The sequence below is a fragment of the Pelodiscus sinensis genome, chromosome 12, assembly GCF_052426305.1.
Source record: "Pelodiscus sinensis isolate ZL-2025 chromosome 12, ASM5242630v1, whole genome shotgun sequence".
Taxonomy (NCBI): domain Eukaryota; kingdom Metazoa; phylum Chordata; order Testudines; family Trionychidae; genus Pelodiscus; species Pelodiscus sinensis.
Genome location: NC_143063.1, coordinates 49,940,687 through 49,961,579, shown reverse-complemented (window position 1 = coordinate 49,961,579; position 20,893 = coordinate 49,940,687). Strand labels below are relative to the sequence as shown.

Here is a 20,893-nt window from a genome sequence, read left to right as displayed (position 1 = left end):
CGGGGGAAGCTTTGCCTGGAGGGGCAGGGCAGAACAGGCACCTGGAAGCGCAGACCAGGAGGGGCTCGGGCCAGCTGCTCTGCCAGGCCCTGGGCTGGGAAGGGGCACCAAGGTACCAGTCTGCACTGAGCAGCAGCCCCAGGAACTGCCCCCCTCTGGCAGCTTGTCCTGCAGGCACATCCAGCCCCAGTGCAGCAGGTCCCTGCTCCTGCCACAGGGATGGCTGGGGGGGGAACGGGCCTTGCCCCCTGGCCCCAGAGCACCCAGCAGGGCCGGGGGGGCTTAGCTCAGACTGAGCCGGTCACTGGGCTCTTACAGGAGAACAGCCCAGCAGGGAGCAGGATCAAGCTCTCAGCACCACCCTCCCCTTGCCCGATATTCAGCCACACTCCTGCTGCCAGCAAGGGAGGGCAGCTGCACGCCTGGGGCTCTGCGGCAAGGCCCGCCGTGGAGGGCTCAGCCACCCAGCTGGGACCAGGGGGCTGCACTCAGGAAAACAGAGAGCTCAGGCGGGGGGGAGGGAAGAGCAGGCTCCTGCTGGCTGGCAGCAGCAGGCAGGAGAGGCCCTGCGGCCGGGGAGAGGGCGTGAGGCAGGGTCTCCATCGTAAGGGCAGTGCCAGGCCCCGGGTCAGCAGCAGCGCTCTGCCCAGCCACGAACTGCCTGAGTAGCAGGCAACAGGCAACAGGCAGCAGCCAGCCCAGGAGATGCGACACTCAGGGCCTCCCTGGAGCGAAGGCAGCCCCGCCCAGCTGTGCGTCCACATCTGTCTCCTCTGGCAGCGCCGGCCACTGCTGGGGAGGGGAGCCAGGCCCCCGAGCCTCGGCCAGAGCCTTGTCCGTCCCATGGGAGCGTCGCCTCGCTGGCTGGGTGGCCCCGAATCACTTCTATGTTTGTGCCGGCGCAGCTTTTGGATCATTTTTATTTTTGTATAAACGAGACAAAACAAGCAGCATTAAGTTAAAAAAAATAATTAAAAAAAAAGCAGGAAGAGTCGGGACACCCGGGGAGGGGACTGTGCCGGGCTGACGGCGGGGCTGCTGTCACGTCCCAGCGGGGGCCGCGAGGCGGGCTGAGTCGTGAGCCGAACAGCCCCTGCTTGGCACCGTCCGCCCGCCGGCACTGGGGCACCGCAAGCATCCACCGCAAGGCGCGCCCGGCCAGCCCAGCCCAGCCCCCACCCCGGCGGAAGCGGTTAACCTTCCTGTCCAAAGTCCTCTGAGAATTTCTTCACCTTCAGGAGGTCCTCCGCATTCACGGTGGGGCGGGTGGTGGCCAGCGAGCGCAGCATGTCTGACTGCAAACAAGGGCACAGGGCGGCTGAGGCCAACGGGCAGCCCCCGCGTCCGCGTCGCTTTGCCCTCCACACCCCTGGCGAGGCTTGGAGCTAGCACCTTCCTGTCCCGAACCACAGGCCTGGCTCCCCCAGGGCAGGTGCATGGAACGGAGGCCTGGGAGCCGGACTGGGGTTCGCCTGGTCACTGGTGACCTCCAGCTCCAGGCATTCCCCAGTGTCCCCTGGGACAGCTGGCTCAGCACCCTCCCTTTCCTCCTCCAACCAGCATGGGGGCCCTGGGCTGTTCTGGGGCTCCCCTGCCCTCCCCCAGCTCTCAGCAGAATCGAGGGGGCAGCAAGCACTGAGCCAGGCCTTCCCCAGGGGCCAGCTGTAGGCAGGAGGAACAAGCAATTGCTCTCAGCTGCCAACTGCCCCTTTCCCTGCACGGGTTGACTCTGGAGCCTACTGACAACAGGGTAATTATTTGAGGCTACTCATTTCACCAGGCCCATCCAGCTCTGGTGGGATGGGGGGGCTGTGCGCAGGACAGCACCGCCCCGCAGCCCCAGTGGAGGGTGGGGGGCAGAGCGAGGCTGGCTGCCCCCAGGGGCTCTGGTGGTGCAGGCGAGCTACTCACCATGGAGATCACTGGCTCCAGCAGTTTGTCACTCGGCACCTCCATCCAAGTCATCTCAATGGCCCCGGGGTCTCCTGGCGAGCATGGGGTCAGGAGGTCGTCAACGGTTACACTGGGATTGGTTCGAGACGGGCCTCGCACCTGCAACAGGCCAGAGGGGACACGCCCCAGGCTGACTCCTAACAGAGGGGCCTGAGGACGCAGCGAGGAGCTCAGAGTGCAGGACCCCGCCCCTGCAGGCCAGCAGCCCCAGACTCAGGTGCGAGAGCCCTGGGTGGGGGTGGGGTGGGTGCCGGAGCCCTAGGCGGGGGAGGGGCGGGTGCCGGAGCCCTAGGCGGGGGAGGGGCGGGTGCTCTCACCTTCTTGAAGTGCGTGGCCGACTGCACCTTGCGGACGGGCTGCATGAGGGCGTCGCGCACAATGATGCTGATGTCGGCTCCCGAGTAGCCGTCCGTCTTCCTGGCCAGCTCGTGGATGTTGGCCTCCGTCAGGCTGTGGGGCGTGTTCCCCAGGTGCAGCCGGAACATCTGGGCGCGGGCCGCCTCCTCCGGCAGCGGGATGTAGATGCGCTTCTCAAACCTGGGCAGGGAGCAGGCAGGGCGGTGAGCAGCCCAGCCCCCCTCCGGCCGGGAGCAGCCTGCTGGGCCCGGCCCCACTCACCTTCGTCTAATGGCCGAGTCCAGGACCCAGGGGATGTTCGTGGCCCCCAGCACCAGGGTCCCGTCGTTGTTATTGCCGACACCTGCCGAGACAGAGAGCGAGCCTCAGGGCACAGGCCCGGCTGGAGAGCGCGTCCTGTGGGCCCCGGGGCTGGACCGCCGCCCTGCCTCCCGGGCCCCAGTCACACAGAGGGGAGGGGTCTTGGGGGGGGGACTGTGGGGGAAGGGCTCAGCCAGCGGCAGAGCCATGACAGACCCTTCGCATCTGCCCTCAGTCAAAGGGGGCGAGCAGGGCAAGGACCAACAGGCAGCCTGGGATGGCTGGAGTCCAGGGCCCTGGAAGGGGCGGGGCCTCAGGCAGAAGGGGCGGAGCCAGGGATCAGACTCGCCCACCTAGGCTTTTGTGGCTGCTGCTGCCACTGGCAATGTGAAGGGCCCAGGGCTCCGGCCACCACTGCCAGGCCCGGGCAGCTGCCCCTTTCGCTCCCCCTGCTGGCAGGGTCCAGCGGCGCCTCGTCCGGGCCGGTCCCCACGGGTGCGACTTGCCGCTGCCAGGTCCCGGCCCAGGCTCGCCCGCCTCTGCCGAGGGCACAGCAGCTCCCCGCCCGCCCGGCGCCAGCCCCACCCACCCTGCATCTGCACCAGGAACTCCGTCTTGATCCTGCGGGCGGCCTCGCTCTCGTTCTCGTTGCGGGAGCCGCACAGGGAATCCACCTCGTCGATGAAGATGATGGAGGGTTTGTGCTGCCGGGCCAGCTCAAAGAGATTCTTCACCAGCCTGGGGCAAAGACGGGGGCTCAGCACCGAGGGGCGGGCAGCCTCCCCGCCCCCGCCGTGCCCCGAGGGGCGGAGCGAGGACCAGCCCCCGGGGGCCGCAGGCAGGGAGCTCCCCCGACCGTCACCGCCGCCGACTTACTTCTCGCTCTCCCCCAGCCACTTGGACATCAGGTCCGAGGAGGAGACGGAGAAGAAGGTGGAGTTGTTGGCCTCGGTGGCCACGGCCTTGGCCAGGTAGGACTTGCCCGTGCCCGGGGGCCCGAAGAGCAGGATCCCGCGCCAGGGAGTGCGTTTACCTGCAACATGCCACGCACTGAGCAGGCTCCCCCACACCGGGCCTGGGCAGAGCCGGCTCCGCATGGCGGGGACAGAGCTGCTGGGCTCCAGCGCACGCCACGGGGCTTCCCTGCGCCAGGCCTCTGCCCCAGCCACGCTGCTGCCCGGGCGCTGGCCGGGGGGTTTCTGGGCCCTGCCGGGGCCAGGCTGTGGTCTCCGTGCGGCCCCCCGCCCCCTCACCTGTGAACAAGTGTGGGAACTTGATGGGTAGAATGACGGCCTCCTTCAGGGCCTCCTTGGCGCCCTCCAGCCCGGCCACGTCGTTCCACCGCACGTTCGGCTTCTCCATCACTACGGCGCCTGCAAGAGGACGGCAGCTGTCCCGAGCGGGCAGAGACCACCCTGCCCCCGCGCAGCACCAGCCCGGCCAGGCTGCTTTCCGGGGCCCGGCGGCCACGCTCGGGGGGAAGGGGGTGTCTCCTTTTCACCAGGGCTCACGAGTCTCCAGCCCTGCCCAGTGCCTGTCACAGCGGAGCCGGCCCAGTGGCCCCTCACCCCCTCCAGGAGCGGACCAAGCAGTGCCAGGCTCCCTACCTGCCCCCCTCCCCTTCCTTCCCCCGGGGCTCTGCCTCCCAGGCCTCTTACCCATCAGCTGTTCCTGCAGCTTCTTCTTCTCAGGGTTCTCGCCCTCGCTGTCGCTGTCGCTCCTGCGGAGAGGCCATGGAGTCACAGTGAGGCCCTGGGTCCCGCTACCAGGGGAGGGGGGAGGAGCTGGCCTGGCCACACCACAAGGGACCCAGCCTCACAGGGCCAGCCCCAACAGGAGCTGCCGGGGGGAATCTGGGGGCTGCTGCAGGGTATTACCCCTATGGGAACACCGCAGTGGGGCTCATCTGAGCCGTTTCTCTATGCATGTCGCTGTGCACTGAGAGTGACACGGCTGGTGCGCTGGAGCCCGTCACGGGGCACGAGCTGCCCCACGGACCCGCTGAGAGAAGGCAGGTGGCGCACCTGCAAACACAGCAGGGCCTGGGCAGAGCTCTAAGGCTGCCGGCCAGCGTCAGGACAAAGGAGATCCTGGCTGTACGGCAAGACTACAAAGGCAGCTGCATCTTCTCCATTTCGTCCTCAGCCCTGCTGTTTACCCCTGGAGCAGGCTTTCTCCAAAGGAAACCCTCACAAGACTGTATGACTCACCCAGGTTGACTGACTCGTCCAGAGGGGATGAACTACAAGTGACCATGGAGTGATCCATCTCCTCACCCATTCCCAACTTCTAACCTCCATGAACTTATCTAGCTCTTTTCTGAACCCTGTTAAAGTCCTGCTCTTCACAACATCCTCTGGCAAGGAGTTCCACAGGTGGACTGTGCATCGTGAGAAGAAAAACTTCCTTGTTTGTTTTAAACCCGCTGCCTATTCATTGCAATTGGTGAGCCCTAGTTCTTGTGTTATGGAAAGGAGTAAATAACACTTTGTACCTGCTTCCTCCACACCAGTCATGATTTTCTAGACCTCTATCTTATCCCCCCTTCGTCATCTCTTTTCCAAGCTGAAAAGTCCCATTCTTATTAATCTCTCCTCACGCAAAAGCTATTCCAAACCCCTCGTCATTTTGGTTGCCATTCGCTGAACTTTTTCCAATTCCCATATATTTTTTGAGATGAGGCAACCACATGTGCTCACAGCATTCAAGTTAAGGACATACCATGCATTTACACCCAGGCAATACGATATGCACTGTCTTACTCTTCCTGACTCCCAGCGTTCTGTTATCCACTCAGCAGTCGGAAGAGTTGTTTTCAGAGAACTCTCCACAAGGACCCCCAAGAGCTCTCTCCGAAGTGGTAACAGCTCATTTAGACCCCACCGTTGTATATGTGGAGTTGGGGTGACGTTTTCCAATGCGCATCACGTTGCATTTGTCAACATTCAAATTCATCTGCCAATTTGTTGCCCAATAACCTAGTTTTGTGAGATCCTCTGGAAGCTCTTCACAGCTTGCGTGGGGCTTAACTATCTCGAGCAGTTTAGTGTCATCTGCAAATGTTGCCACCTCACTGTTTACCCCTTTCTCCAGATCACTTATGAATGCTGAATGGGATTGGGCCTGGCACTGCCAGCTGCCCCCTCTCTCCAGTCTGAAAACTGACCCAGTCCATGAGAGGCCCTTCCCTCCTATCCCATGACAGCTCACTTTGCTCAAAGACTTTCAGGAAATCTAGGCATGGTATATCCACTGGATCCCCAGTCCATATGCTTACTGACACCCTCAGAGAGCTCTAGATTAGTAAGGCATCCTTTCCCCTTACAAAAACCATACTGACTCTTCTCCAGCAAATTACATTCATCTCCATGGCTAACAATTCTGTTCTTTATCATTTCGACCAGTTTGCCTGGTAGTGAAGTCAGACTTACTGGTCTGTAATTGCCAGGGTCACTTCTGGAGCCTTTTAAACATGGTCACACTAGCTATCCTCCAGGCATTTGGCACAGAAGACGACTTGGATAGGTTAGAAACCACAGCTAACCTTTCCGCAATTTCACATTTGCGTTCTTTCAGAACTCCTGGGTGAATGCCATCTGGTCCTGGGGACTTGTTGCTGTTTCTCAATTTGTTCCCAAACCTCGGCTAGTGACACCTCCACCTGGGCCAATTCCTCCGATTTGTCACCTAAAAAGAATGGCTCAGGTCTGGGCATCTCCCTCGCATCCTCAGCCACAATGACCAATGCACAGAATTCAGGGAGTTTCTCCGCGACGGGCTTGTTGTCCTTTAGCATCTTGAGCGTCCACACTGGCTGTTTAGCAGGTTTCCTGCTTCTGATGTACTGCCAGGTTTGGGTTTTCACTATTACTTTCTGAAGCTCTGGGCCAGCTATTCCTCAAATGCTTTTGGGCCTTCCTAATGATATTTTTACACTTCATTGGCCAGAGTTTATGCTCCTTTCCATCCACTTTCTAAGGACGCCTTTTGGGCTCTCTCTGCTGCTTCTACTTCGGTGGTTAGCCCCGGTGGCACTTTTTTGGTTCTCTCACTAGGTTTTTTACATTTCAGTGGACCCTCTATCGTGGTGTCTTCAGAAAGCTTCCATACACTTGCAGGGGTTTCCCGTTAGGCAGAGTACCTTTCCATCTCGGCTTAACCAACTTCCTCTTGTGCGTGGCATCCCCCTTTCTGACAGTTACTGCCACCGTGCCGGGCTGCTGTGGAGCTTTCCCCGCCCCGGCAGTTTTACATGTAATTATATTATGGTTTCTATGACCCAGCAATCCAGCTACAGTCGCCTCTTGGACCAGACCCTGTGCCCCAATTAGGACTAAGTCAAGAACTGCCTCTCCTCTTGGGAGTCCTACGACTAGCTGCGCCAAGAAGCAGTGATTTAAGGTGCCAAGAAATTGTCTCTCCACATCCCGCCCTGAGGGGACAGGTCCCCAGTCAATACAGGGACAGCTGAAACCCCCTATTATTACTGAGTGTGTTATTTTAATAGCCTCTCCCACCTCCCTGAGCATTTCACAGTCTCTGGCACCATCCTGCTCAGATCCCCACTGCTAGATTCGTGTTATTAGAGCATGGAATTACCATCCACGCAGACGCTACGGAAGAGTTTGGTTCATTTCAGATTTTTATTTCATTTGATTCTATGTTTCTTTCACCCACCTACCAGCATGGCCTGCTCTGTCCTTCCAGTGTATTTTGTACCCTGCTACGACTGTCCCATTGATTATCCTCATTCCACCGAGCTGCTGTGATGCCTGTTACATCAATATCCTCATTCAACGAGGCAGGCTAGTTCACCCATCTTAGTGTTTAGACTCCTAGTGTCTGTACATTAGCATTTTAAAAACTCGTCACTGTTGAGTTGTCTGCCACTGCATGATGTGATTGGATGGGACTCTTCCTTTGGCAGTTTCTCATCAGATCCTACCCATATTTGATCATCTTCACTAGGACACAGAGAATCTCCTTTTACAGACATTGTCCTGAGAGATATCTCTACGAACCACACGCTCCTTCGACTTTCCCTAGCCCTTAGTTTAGCAACCTTTCGAATGCTAAGAGCCAGCAGTCTGGTTCCATTTTGGTTTAGGTGGAGCCCATAAATCTAAACCCCTCCTCCCTACATCGTCTCATCCACGCCTTGCGACCCTGCAGTTCTGCCTTTCTCCGGCCCTGTGCGTGGAACTGGAAGCACTTCAGAGAACACAGCCATGGAGATCCAGGATTTCGATCTCTTACCTAAACGTGGCCCCTGCAGATCTCTCTCCCGCCCTTCCCTATGCCACTGGGACCTACATGTGCCGCATCCGCCGGCTCCTCCCCAGCACTACGCACAAGTCCGTCCAGAGGTCTTGAAAGATCCGCAACCCTCGCACCAGGCAGGTAAGTCACTGTGCAGTTCTCCCGGCCATGGCAAACCCACCTGTCTCTGTCTCCAATGATCGAACCCCTGATTGCCAACGCCTGCTTTTTCCTAAGGACTGGAGTCCCCCCCACCCAGAGCGGTGTCCTCAGCTGGAAGGAGGAGCCCAAGTATGGGACGGTTTCCCTCTGCACCACTCAGATGTTCTCCTTCCCTGAGCCTGTCAGCCACCTCAACACCGGTCTGCATTCCCAGCCAGGGCTGCCGTAGGCACACCAGGCCACAGCCCCGGCGCACGTACCCCTTGCTGTCATTCTGAGACTCCTTGACGGGCTTCTTGCTTTGTCGGTCTTTGCTGCGTAGATAATCCTTCAGCTTCTCCGCCCGGTCCAGGTACTGCACGCACTTCGCCCGGATGCTCTCCTTCGCCTTGTCGCTGTGAGCCTCGTCTGCCAGGCATGCGAGACACTGTGAGCAGCTGTCCCAGCAGGGGTGGGGTGAGCCTACCGCACGTTGCCCCGTGGTGGCCGGCGATGGAGAATGGCCACGAGACACCCCAAGCGCCTCCTCCCTTGGGACCATCCCACAGCGAGGTCCGGGTTGTGAGCCCAGCCCCATGTTAGATCATGCACTGGGGGATCTCAGCTGGCCACCTGGCTCAGCAGCAGGTGCAGGCTGATCTCTCTGGGGATGGGCTATTTTGGGCAGGCCTGCCTCCCAGCAGGCGGGAGAGGAAAATGGATCTCAGAGGAGTAGCAAGGGAATGCTGTGCAGGGGAGAGGGGACAGACTCACACTTGATGGCATGTAAGAAGTACTCCACAGCATGCTGGTACAGCCGCAGCGCCTCCTCATAGTTCTTGGCCTTATCCTCCTCCGTTGCTTTTGTTACCAGATCAATGGCTTTCTGCAAGGTGAGACCCCAGCTCCGGTGACCCAGCCGCCCCGGGACACCGAGGGAGCTCGCAATGTAAGAGGGAAGAGCTTCCCACCGAGGTAACAGGCCACTCACACCCTTGGAGCCATCACCTGTCTCTCAAATGAGCCTTCTGCTCAGACACGACCCACAAAACACACACAGGTCCTGGACTGGGCAAAGCCACCGGTTCCAGGGAGCAAAATCCAGGCCCAGAGCGCACCTCTGTTGCCACGCAGAGCAGCACAAGTAGGCTGGGCCTGTGCCACTGGGACCTTTAACCGCCACTACCGGGCAAGGGCAGAGAAACATGCACTGGGCAAGCCCTGTCCACATACAAAAGTTGCAGCCCCTGTTTAGGGAGAGCAGGACAGCTCCCGTACGCGGAGTTACCCTGGTTAGATCAGTACGGGTTGAACCTCCCTAGTCCAGCATCCTTGGGACCTGACCGGCTCTGAAACAGAATTTTCCAGGCCACGGGAGGCCAGTATTGTCTGGCAGCATCACCAGCACTGCCACGGCCCGCTGGGCTCTTAGAAGACATGGAGGTAAATTCGAGCTAAATAGCAGCACAGAGCACTGAGAGCCAGGCCTGGTGGCTGTGGACAGACTATGGGACCGCAGGAAACTTGGGCACACACGTGGACGTCCAGCTCACTCAAATCATGCCGGGCCACGGATGTTTCTGGCCCAGAGAGTGCTGGAGTAGAGAGGTTCAGCCTCTACAGCCGTCCTTGTGCGGGGAGGGGGGTACGTAACACTGTCCTAGGCACCTTCCCCTCGCTTTAGGGCAGTGGTTCTCAACTCGTTTCAGTCCACAGACCACCAGGCCAATCAAAACACTGTCGTGGCCCACCTCCTTTTGGAGCCATGACACAAAAGAGCAGAGAAGGAACGTTTTGGCTTGAAATGGATTTCTTACTAACAGATTTTTGGTGCCTGCCCACGCCGCGTGACTTTGGACAATGTTCCTGTGGACCCCCAGTTGAGAAGCACAGCTTGAGGGCTCCTACTGGTGCCAGCGTTTTGGTAGAAAAGAAAGTCAGTCAGGGCCCAGGTGGCACGATACAAACACTGGGGCTGACCGCCCACCACCCCTAGGCAGCAGAGCTCACTTGGCGAGAGTCACCCCAGGGGGACAGGAAAGCGAAACGCCTGCCCATAGTCCCCTCTCGCTAGGCGCTGTGTCGGGAGAGGCTGCCGGTCCCCAGAGCGGGCGGCCGTGGCATGCCAAGGCAGAGCGATCCTCAGTCTCACATCTAAATCTGCCGCAGCGAGCGAGACCCGGGCCCAGGTCCCAGCGCTGCCCTGGGCCACGGCTGTGCCCAACGCCAGCGAGAAAGGCAGGGGTCGCATGGCCCAGCCTGGCCTGGCTCGGCCCTACGGGCACAGCCAACAGCCAACACACAACAGCTGCTGCCAGGCACCGCTGTCCACCCTGCATGCACAAGACCCCCGGGCCGCGGGGCCAGGGGCATCTGCCTCTGATGGGCTACGCGGGCGCTGGCAAAACAGGCCCAATTCCTATGGCAACGAGCTCCCAAGAGCCTGCAGCCCCCCACCGCCCCGCTTCCGGGGAGCCCACACCTGGGGCTGGGCAGGTGGGGGGGGGGGGCTGGGGCCGGGCAGGGAGCCGGGGGGGGGGGGGGCTGGGGCCGGGCAGGGAGCGGGGGGGGGGCCGGGGGGGGAGGGGGCTGGGCAGGGAGCGGGGGGGGGGCTGGGGCCGGGCAGGGAGCCGGGGGGGGGGGCTGGGGCCGGGCAGGGAGCCGGGGGGGGGGCTGGGGCCGGGCAGGGAGCCGGGGGGGGGGGCTGGGGCCGGGCAGGGAGCGGGGGGGGGGGGGCTGGGGCCGGGCAGGGAGCCGGGGGGGGGGGGGCTGGGGCCGGGCAGGGAGCGGGGGGGGGGGGAGCTGGGGCCGGGCAGGGAGCGGGGGGGGGGGAGCTGGGGCCGGGCAGGGAGCGGGGGGGGGAGAGCTGGGGGGGAGCTGGGGCCGGGCAGGGAGCCGGGGGGGGGGGGGCTGGGGCCGGGCAGGGAGCGGGGGGGGGAGAGGGGGGGGGAGCGGGGCCGGGCAGGGAGCCGGGGGGGGGGCTGGGGCCGGGCAGGGAGCGGGGGGGGAGAGCTGGGGGGGAGCTGGGGCCGGGCAGGGAGCCGGGGGGGGGGGCTGGGGCCGGGCAGGGAGCGGGGGGGGAGAGCTGGGGGGGAGCTGGGGCCGGGCAGGGAGCCGGGGGGGGGGGCTGGGGCCGGGCAGGGAGGGGGGGGAGAGCCGGGGGGGCTGGGGCCGGGCAGGGAGCCGGGGGGGGGGCTGGGGCCGGGGGGAGCGGGGGGAGAGCTGGGGGGGAGCTGGGGCCGGGCAGGGAGCCGGGGGGGGGGCTGGGGCCGGGCAGGGAGCGGGGGGGGAGAGCTGGGGGGGGGAGCTGGGGCCGGGCAGGGAGCCGGGGGGGGGGGCTGGGGCCGGGCAGGGAGCGGGGGGGGAGAGCTGGGGGGGGGAGCTGGGGCCGGGCAGGGAGCCGGGGGGGGGGGCTGGGGCCGGGCAGGGAGCGGGGGGGGGGGGGGGCTGGGGCCGGGAGCGGGGGGGGGAGCCTGGGGGGGGGGAAACTAGGGCAGGAAGTGGGGGGGCGGCCTAGGACTGGTCAGGGAGTCTGGGGCTGGGGCCTTGGCTCCTCCTCTGGCCTCCCCCCGCAGGCCGGGCCGGGGCGGACGCGGGGCCCAGGGGCCTGGCGCAGCCGGGAGGCTTCCCGCGGCCCGGAGCGGCTCGGGCGGGCGTTAGGCCGGGGGGAGAGGGGGGGCCCGCGGGGGGGCAGGCGGGGGGAGGCGGGGCGGGGGGGGCCGGGGGGGTCCCGGGTCCCGCGCTACCTGCAGGGTGTTCGTTGTCATTTCATCGCCGGGGCCCGGGGCCTGGGTCCGGCTCGGGCGGGAGGAGGCGGCGGCACCGAACCGGAGCCACCGGCCGCGCAGCTGCGACGCGGGGAGCGAGCGGGGCCCTCTGCCGGCCGCGCCCGGAACTGCCGCCCCCCGGCCCGTGGCCCCCCCCCCGCCCGCAGGGCCCCCCTGACCCCCCCGCCGGGCCCATGTCCCCCCCCGCCCGCAGGGCCCCCCTGACCCCCCCGCCGGGCCCGTCCCCCCCCCCCGCAGGGCCCCCTCCCCCCCCCGCCCGCAGGGCCCCCCTGACCCCCCCGCCGGGCCCGTGTCCCCCCCCGCCCGCCGGGCCCCCCTGACCCCCCCCGCCGGGCCCGTGCCCCCCCCCGCCCGCAGGGCCCCCCTGACCCCCCCGCCGGGCCCGTGCCCCCCCCCGCCTGCAGGTGCCTAGGGGCCAGGCCCACTATTCCAGCCTCGCCCGAGGGGGGGCCTGTGAGCTCCGAGGGACCCGCTGGCCCCTGCGCCCGGCCGCGGGGCGAGTGTCCAGGCGCCGCGGGGCTGCCCGGGACCGTCTCACGCGGCTCCGCCTGGAGCCCTCTGGCCGGGTCGCGGCTGAGCCCGCCCGAGCGGCGGGGATCCAGAGCGCCCCATGGCCACCTCTGCTGCTCCAGCCAGGCCGGGCCCCACCTGTGCCAGCAGCACTTTGCTCTCTGGGCCTCCTGCGGCTCTTGGCTACCGGTTTCCCTGGCCAGGGCCCAGGGGATGTGAAATGTCGGTTAACTGAATAGTCGAGTAACCTCATGAATTCTTAGCGTTACTCAGCTGTTCTATGGTGCCCGGGGGTGGGGCCGGCAGCCAGCGCGCTCCAGCCCCACTTGCACGCAGCCCCCTGCCACCCACACTGCTGCCTCTATCAGGAACTGGTCCGTGAGGGGAGACAGTTTAAAAACCAGCCCCCCTCGCGGACCGGCTGCCTGTCTCCCAGCGCTGCTGCCTCTAGTACAAAGGTAGCAGTGCGGGGTGGCAGCAGCCCCTCTCCAGGTGGGTCTGAGCTGGACTCAGTCTGAGCCGCACTGCCCGCCCGCCTGGCTCCTAACAGTTTAAATGCAGAGCTGCAGCAGGTGTTGGTCCTGGACCCGGCCCAAGCCGGGCAGCTGCCCAGCCTGCTAAAAGGTGGGGAGATGCATGTCATCTCCAGCATTAACCTATACGCTTTCGCTTTTCAGTTCACTGCCTACGCGGTTACATCCCTAGTCCCGGGAGGGAGGGAGGGGACTTGTCTCCTGTTGACACAGGCCAGAGCTTTGTGCTCATTTTTCTGCGGTGGACTCGTTACTTCACTGCTATCGGCCTTGGCTCCGGAGATCCCCTCCATCAACCATGCTGGCTGGGCCCCTGGAACGTATGCCCCCTTCTTCCCACAGGCCTGGTGTGCTAACAACCATTTAAGCGCCTCATGGGCACCAAAGGGCCTTTGGCACCTCCTAGGCAGAGCTGCCCCCCCTTCTAGTGGGTGACGCTGGCCTGCTAGCACCCGACTGCCCATACAGCCACCCCAGGCTTTCCGCAAGGCGGACCAGTCCATCGCTGACCCTATAACTTCCCCGACTACTGCTGGCTGGCTGCCTGCCGAGTCACAGCAACAAATGGATGCTGTCCTGGGCCATGGGCCTATCAGGGCAGCCCCATTCACCCAGGCCTGCTTTAAGGCCGAAATTCTGTAGGCCCGTGGTTTTCAAACTGTGGGATGTGGGGCGCTGGGGCTGGTTGCTGCAGGGGGATCAGGTGCCCAGCGGGGGGTTGAGGCAGCTCCCTGCCTGTCCTGCACTGCAGGCTGCACTGTGCCCCAGAAGCAGCCGGCAATAGGCCTGGCTTCTAGGTGGGGAGGAAGAGAGCGTGCATAGAGCTTCACACACTGTCCCTGCCCCGAGCACTAGCTCCGCACTCCCATTGGCCAGGAACCTGCTCCTGGCTGCTTCTGGGATGCAGCACGGTCTGCAGTGCCAGGAGACTGACTGGGAGCCACTGGATGTAGCCTCCTCCTGCCCCAGCCCTGGTACCCCCCAAAGCCAGAGCATCAACTATTTTCTTCAACTGGGTCATGAGAAAACAAGCTTGAACCCCACAGCTGTAGGCCAATGCCTCGGGTCCCAGCTACTCCCAGCGTGTGCCTCTGTGAGAATTTAAAGACACACTCTCTCTCTTCCCCCTCCCCCTCAAGGGGCTGAGGAAAAGCTTGATGCAACGGCTGCAGGGAGAGTGACCTGAGCCTGCGGAAAGCCAGTCCATGATCCACTCCTGGAGGTTCTGCCAAAGGCCCCTGCCCTTACTACAGAACCATGCGGGGCAGAAGTGCAGCCTTTCCAGCAGGGCTGGTCCTAGGGGCAGGTGGCTGCCACATCACTGCATTGCTTGGCTGTTTATTTGCTCTCCTGAGCATGTGGCCATAACAACGTTTTCCATCTTGGCTGGCATAACCGCTACCGGAGCCTTTGGGTGCATAGTAGGTGGCCTCCCAGATCTTCCCAGCCACCACCCTGCTGCGCCCAAGGCAGTCACAGGCCTTTGCCCTGTCTCAGAAAGAATCCCATCCCACCCCACCTGCCCCTTTCCATGCGGGAAGCGTGGCCCCACGTTGTGCTCTGTTCTGATTGGTCCTGCCCCCTCCCACAGAGTCTGAAGATAAGTGTGGACATGGCACTGCTAGTGGTTAGCTCAGATTTTCACATTCGGCAACAAATGTCCATGGAGAGACGTCAAAATATAAAAATCTAAAAGCATAAAAGCCTTTATTGTTATTTACAGTATAAAGGTTACACTTGCCCTTAAGTCACATTTTCATTGTAATGTACAATACTATACAGTTAATATGCAACTCAAGGGACAATAGGGTGTCTGTATCTATATTTATAGAGTACATATAAAGCTTTAACGTGATTGTAAAAGACACAAATCCCCTGCTTTCCCTACTTGGTTTATTTGGATCGATAACCTGGCAGTTCCAAAAGTTTGACGTTAAAACCTCAAGAGGGAAGAATTGTATAAATAGTGAACTACAAAATACAAAAATAGATTTGGTGGCATGTTATTTTAGTTTTTTCACGGGAGTATTAATCTGTGCCTTGATTCTATCATGTCAAACAGCATACAGAGACTTTGCACAGGTTAAAAATAAGTTTGTGTGTAGTGGTTCTGTGCAAGTTATTCTGCAGATGACCTGAGCCCATTTACACCTACAGGGTTTTTTGTCTTTGGCACCTGGGCCTTGTAATGCTCTATTTACCCCAACTGTAAACTTAACACTGATGCTCTGTAGTCATGTGAGATCCCCAACACTGGCTGATCTCAGACAGGCAGAAATGCTACAAGGGAAACAGAGCACTGCAAACATGGATGTGCCAAGGGAATTTTCTTTTCTTTTAGACAGAAAAGAGATGTCATTACAAATTAATTTATATTTAATGCCAAGTAGGACTAGCCCAGCATAGTTCCTCCAAATTCTAAGACATGAAAGTGAAATCAATGTTTTGATGTCCTGTGGTGCAGGCCAGGATGCTGCAGGGTGAGCAGCAGAAACAGAATTAACCCAGATAGCAAAATCCTGACAGCATAAAGGCAAAAGGTGGAGGTGAGCTGCTGCAGAGAACCCTTGCTTAGCCTACACTGTGGTGCTTCAAGATGCTCTAGTCCATGTGGATCCCATGAAACACACGCGCACCTGGAGTGAGAACCACAGACAAAGAACATTTGCTTCTACTAATTGCACATCTGTTTTCTTTATTGCTTATTATCTAATGCAAAGAGGCTACTCACCTCACCAGGCAACCAGTGCTTAATTTGGGCCAGGGTGCAGCCCTGGCAGCTCTAGGCTTGGCAGTTCCTAGCCCTGGTGCCTCTGGGCTTCCTGTGTCAGTTATCAAAGTCAAAAACCCTGCTTGAGCCCCAGCACTTGTCATTACAAATGAAGCACGGAGGCAATGTCTGCTTTCAGTTGTGTGAATTAACCCCAAGCACAGAAATGTAGTGGGGGAAAGTGGAAGGGTCTGAGAAGATTCTGCAGCGTTACCTTTGGGAGTTAATCCTACCAGTGCTGTTTAAGGGAGATGGTAGGAGGAATTGATTGATGAGGAGACTTTGAACAGTCTAAACTCCATTCCCTGATCACTTCTAAAGTCTATGCCGCTTGTGTAAGATCATTCACCATCATCTGCAAGCACCAGTCACAAGTTAATTACACACCACCAAACTGCTTGGGCCATATTTAAGCCGCTTGCCTGCTATTATTCAGATAGAACACACAAGCTCAGCAGAGATATTCTCCTCCCTCTGGTTTCCAAGGGTGACCTGGGATGCCTCTCAGTAGTGTTCCTTCCATATGGAATGCGGTAACAAGCTCTCAAGAGGTGAAGCACCACTAGGGGCATTTTCTACATAAGAGCGGCCAGCCTGGGTCAGACCAAAGGTCCACCTGGCCCAGTGTCCTGTCTGCCCACAGTGGCCAATGCCAGTGGCTCCAGAGGGAATGAACAGAATCATCAAGCGATCCCACCCATTCCCAGCTTCTGGCCAGCAGAGGCTAGAGCCACCATTCCTACCCACCCTGGCTAACAGCCACTGATGGACCTAACTGCTGTAAATGTAGCTAGTTCTTTTTGAACCCTGTTAAAGTCCTGGTCTTCACCACCTCCTCTGGCAAGGAGTTCCACAGGTTGGCTGTTGTGTGAAGAAATACTTCCTTTGATTTGTTTGAAACCTGCTGCCTAGTCTAGCTTTCCAACTCACCGCCCCTCTCAACTCTGGAGGCTTGCATAGCAGCGGGAGGGGGCAGGCGCAGCATCTCTTGCAGACATTCCGAAGCCCTTTCCCCAGGGCAGGTCCCCAAGTTCTGGGAAGAGGGGAGAACAAACAAGGCCACGTGAGGCACTCAGTGTATGCCCAATGCAGATCAATCGAGTACCTCAAGGCTTCGAGGGAGAAGCTGAGGCAGTAGGGGCTTTGAGGATCACAAATTCAGTTTGCTTTCAATAGCCAGTTAAAGCATTAGAAACCTCAAAGACGAGGAGGACACGAGCTTCCAGAGGAAGTGATGCCTCGTGGTGTTCCAGGGGCCCTGCCGCATTCGGCACTGGTGCAGAGATTCGGCAGGAAAGAGACAGCCCTGGGGTGATGTAGGCCGAGTGCAAACTGGCAAGTTTCCCCGAGTACCTTTGATCCACAGACCTGGGCTTCCCTTTGGAGGCTGATGAACGAATGAAGGTGGATCTGGTGGGGACACAGGTTCTCTGGGGACTAGGCTTACAGCTCAGTGGTTTCTCTGGTGAGGCCAGTCAGGGTCAAACTCGGGCTTTGTGGCAAACAGCCCAAAAGCAATTGACATATTCTTCACACTCTACAGCCTGGGAAGGACCGTGGGACTGTGGGGGGAGTTTCAGGCTGGCAGCATGAGCCTTTCTGCACAGTAACTATGCCACATTGGGTGCAAAGAGCCAGGCACACAACCCTGGGTGGCTACAAGGCAGGACGAAGCACTCCCCCAGCCACCTGCAAAAATCCAAACACACTGGCTGAAAACCTCCTGGTCAGCCAGCATCCATCCTGCGCAGGCGGATTTGACATCTGTGCTTCACATTTCAGGTACCGCCTCCACCAGGGCTTTGCTAGCAACAGGCAACTTGGAACGTGCTCGCCCCACAGGCCGCAGGGCAATCCCAGGTGTTTGGTACAGATCGTGAGCAGTTCTGACAAGCAGAGACTACCACCGAGCTTAAAACAGCAAGCCCTCAACCCCTCAGTGTTAGCACCAAATGGAGAAAGTGCTTCATCCTTCCCGGAAATCCTCAGGGATATTTAACTCCTCGAAACCAGCCAGGGCATAGCAGGACTTGCATAGCTCACTAGCTTGCAGAATGAAGGAATACGAGGGGCGAGGCCTATCCCATTTGGTGTGGCGGTACCAACACTACTCGCCCTTCCAGTAATTACAGAACAGGGGTGAATAGTCCCCAGCTGAACCCTCCTAAACCTGGTTCCTAGCAAGCCATGTTTTCCGGACAGAAGGAGGCGCCTTGTTCAGAATTCAAATTTAAGTTAATTCAGTCTTAACATGAGACCAAACTAGCTTAGCCTCTAAGTGGGTAAAAAAGGCCAGATGCTTTGCAGCCCATTACTTCATTTTCAATAACTAGTCCAAAGCTTAACCCCCCTCTGGAGTCCAACATCTATTCCTTTTTAGGCTGTCTAAGTCACTGAGGCATTGAACTGGCCTGTCAGGGCAGTAGGTTTTTCCACCATGCAGACTCCACGTTTCCCTGTGCTTGCTGTACGGATGCGACAAGCCTCGATCATACTGAAGCGCAAACATCCACCTTAAGAGCAGCTAAAATAAATAGCCTGAAGAGCTTAAGAGACTTGCATGAAAAGAACTCTTCAGATTGGTCCATGGACCAGACGGGCTGTTGGGTGGACACACACCTACCCCAACCAGTGCTGGGCGAGAACTCAGCCCTTAAAGACACTATTCTAGGTATTCTGTGACCTGCCATGATTTGTGTTTAACAAATACATTCCAATCAATTGGCTTTTGTTGGCTCCTAAAACAAACAGGGTTTGGAGGTGAGCTGCTAGCCTCGGGCACAGGCTGGGGCGGGGGTTCTGCGAGGAACCCGCCCTCCCCAGGGGCTTCAGCAAGCTGCTGCAAATCGGGGCAAATCCCTCACTCAAAGGAAGTGTAACGTGCTCTCACTGCACCCCCCCCCCCCCCCCCGGGGAAGGCCAGGTCCAAGGCGGCGCGCTCTCAGGTCCACCTCATGCATTCTCAAAACGGACACCCCACCGCTGTTGGTCTGCGCCGCTATGGCTACCGTACTGGTCTGTAGGTCGAGTGTCCCTCTGGCCAGGCCTGGAAAGCTCAGCGCAAGGGTAACTCAGTGAACCCCAGGAGTTAACCCTGGCAATCAAATGCGCACAGCAGCAAGCGCTGCAGAGGTTCCAGGGAAGCCAGCAGAGCCCCAAGGACGGCCTAGGCTACCTGCTGTGTGCCCACAGTGAGGCTCCCGGAGTCCCAGCCCCTCCGCTCCGGGTGCCACGGACAGGCCCAGCCCAGCCGAAGCAGGAGAGAGCAGGAAGGAGGAGAGGGAGCTCTGAGCCAGGCTGTGTTCAGGCAGCTGAGTCCTGTTGGGAAGAGGCCAGTGATGTGCTGGGAGGGGGCTTTTCGAAGCCCTTTGTTAGCTCTGCCTTCAGAGGAGGAAGCACCGAATCTCCTGCCTCCCCAGGGCCCCGCAGACGCTTCAGAAGGGCAGGTGCAGGAAAGGGTCAGGCTGTGCCAGAGACAGGACTTGCAAACATGCACACAGCTGTGTGGGGCTTCAAAGCCGGTCCCCCTCCCAACAAAGCCCAGTGTCTCTGACCGGACTCTCCCCCACCTTGTCCCCACGTACTTCAAAGTCATTCACAGGACTCCCCTCCCCCACAAGGCTGTGTGCATCCCTACACGGGCATCATCCTAGAACACGCGACCAGCCGGCCTCTCTGTGCCATGGATCCAGCCAGGTGGCAGCTGTGCTGTGGCATGTGGCCACTGGGGCACCTCAGAAGCATCAGTGCAGCACCAAGCGCTCTCTGTACTGAGGATGCTCCCAAAGCAAGCCAGATCTCTGTCCATCCCACTCAGCAGGGGGGGTCCACGCCCACTGGCTAGTGCGGACAGGCCTCTTCCTTACCACGGACCCACAGGAAGGAGGCTTCGTGGCAACGGAGCCTGGGTCAGTCCTTCGGAGTTCCCTCCGTGACCAGGGTCAGAGGCCACAGTAAGGGGCCACGTGCTGCACGTGCTCCCCCACTGTGTCCTGACTGCCGAGGGAGAGGCAGGGATTCACCAGCTCTCAGTGAGTCCCCCTCCCTCCACAGGGGATCTGCACCGAACAGCTTCGCCTACACAGCCGGCAGCTGACTCGGTAGCGACTCCCTTCTCCCCAGATGAGGCCGGGGCTCTTCGGGAGCCAGCAGCGCTTTGTCTCCACCCCCCTACGCCAAAGGCACACGTGGCAACGATAAAAATGGCTTCACAGGGATCGGTTCTAGTTCCTGCCCTAAGCAGCTCCCCACCGCAGCCCATGCCAACGGCTCTCTCCTTGCCGCCGCGAGGGCCAGATGCTCGGCTGTACGCCGAGTCTTCGGGACCACGATCCAATCCCAGGGGCGTCGGGAAGGACAGTCTCCCAAGCTGCCGGCGGCCAAGAAGTGGCTGGAAAGGGAGAGTGCAAGAGCCACATTCCCCTCCATTAGCACTCAGTACCAGCAGCAGCCTGGCCTCAGCATCCTCTAGGCAGGTGACAGAGCTCCAGTTGTTCCAGGGGACTGTGGAGAGGCCGGAGTTTCTGGCTCTGGTCAAAGGAGGGCAGGAGCTTCCTTCCATGCTGTCACGGTGCTGGCACGAGTCAGTCTGGCAAGGCACTGGTACTGCAGGAGGGACTTTGTGCTTTTTTGCTGCTGGGGCAGGGCAGGTGCTCTTCACTGCTGCTGGGACCCTGTGCCTTACACAAGCAGTCCCAGGCGGGTGACTTTGGCTGACAAGAAAGTGTGCAACACAAACACAATGGGCTTGGGACAGGAGTGCAGGTCCAGGGTCTGGAGAGAAAGCACAATGGACTCCATCAGTCCCCCATGTAGCACAGGCTCTGCTTGGAGCAGCCGAGTCACCAGGCTGCAAACACCCACAGACCGGGACAGCAGCCTGGGCCTGCCAAGCCATGTGCTCGGCTCCCACTCAGCCACAGAGACCAACATCTGCCAAGAGATTCTCACACCGCAGGGACCTCCCTCCCAAAGGCCTTGGGGAAGCTGGGCCCAAAGCCCCGGGGCCGGCGATCTCCAACGAGGCTGCACTGCTCCGTCTGGCTCCCACGAGCGGCAGGGACCTGGGAGCAACACGTCTGCCCTGCAGTGGCTAGGGATCGGCGCCAGCAAGGGGGTTCTCCCAGCATGTCCAAGCAGACAGGGACCCTCTGGCCAGTGGTGCCCAGCCTTGCGAGGGGAAGCTCATGGAGGCGAGGGCCACAGGGAGTGTCCAGAAGGGGGAGAGAAGGCTTCAAGCACCTGAAATTAACTTCGGTCTCACAGCAGCGTGCCAAGGACAA

General features: G+C 60.3%; 2 protein-coding genes across 2 annotated transcripts in view; both read right to left on the bottom strand.

Annotated features, from left to right (window-relative positions):
- Positions 1-902: 902 nt before the first annotated feature.
- Positions 903-11,915, bottom strand: VPS4A (vacuolar protein sorting 4 homolog A). Its single transcript, XM_075939789.2, has 11 exons — positions 11,757-11,915; positions 8,785-8,896; positions 8,292-8,439; positions 4,269-4,330; positions 3,864-3,983; positions 3,487-3,643; positions 3,200-3,348; positions 2,572-2,653; positions 2,271-2,490; positions 1,912-2,052; positions 903-1,295 (listed from the first exon to the last, which is right to left on the bottom strand). The coding sequence occupies exons 1-11, from the start codon at positions 11,775-11,777 to the stop codon at positions 1,194-1,196; spliced, it is 1,314 nt and encodes a 437-aa protein (XP_075795904.1). The 5' UTR covers positions 11,778-11,915; the 3' UTR covers positions 903-1,193.
- A 2,608-nt stretch (positions 11,916-14,523) lies between these two features.
- SNTB2 (syntrophin beta 2) overlaps positions 14,524-20,893 on the bottom strand; it is a 46,358-nt gene continuing 39,988 nt past the window's right edge. The window contains exon 7 of the mRNA XM_075939793.2: positions 14,524-20,384. Within this exon, the coding sequence (XP_075795908.1) occupies positions 20,292-20,384 (93 nt within the window). The 3' untranslated portion in view covers positions 14,524-20,291. The remainder of the gene's footprint in view (positions 20,385-20,893) is intronic.

Coding starts and splice junctions, on each gene's coding strand:
- VPS4A (XM_075939789.2), bottom strand. CDS start 11,777: ATGACAACGAACACCCTGCAG. Junction 8,897..11,756: donor TGACAACGAACACCCTGCAG/GTAGCGCGGGAC, acceptor CTCACCTTGCAG/AAAGCCATTGATCTGGTAAC. Junction 1,296..1,911: donor TGGAGCCAGTGATCTCCATG/GTGAGTAGCTCG, acceptor CCTTGTTTGCAG/TCAGACATGCTGCGCTCGCT.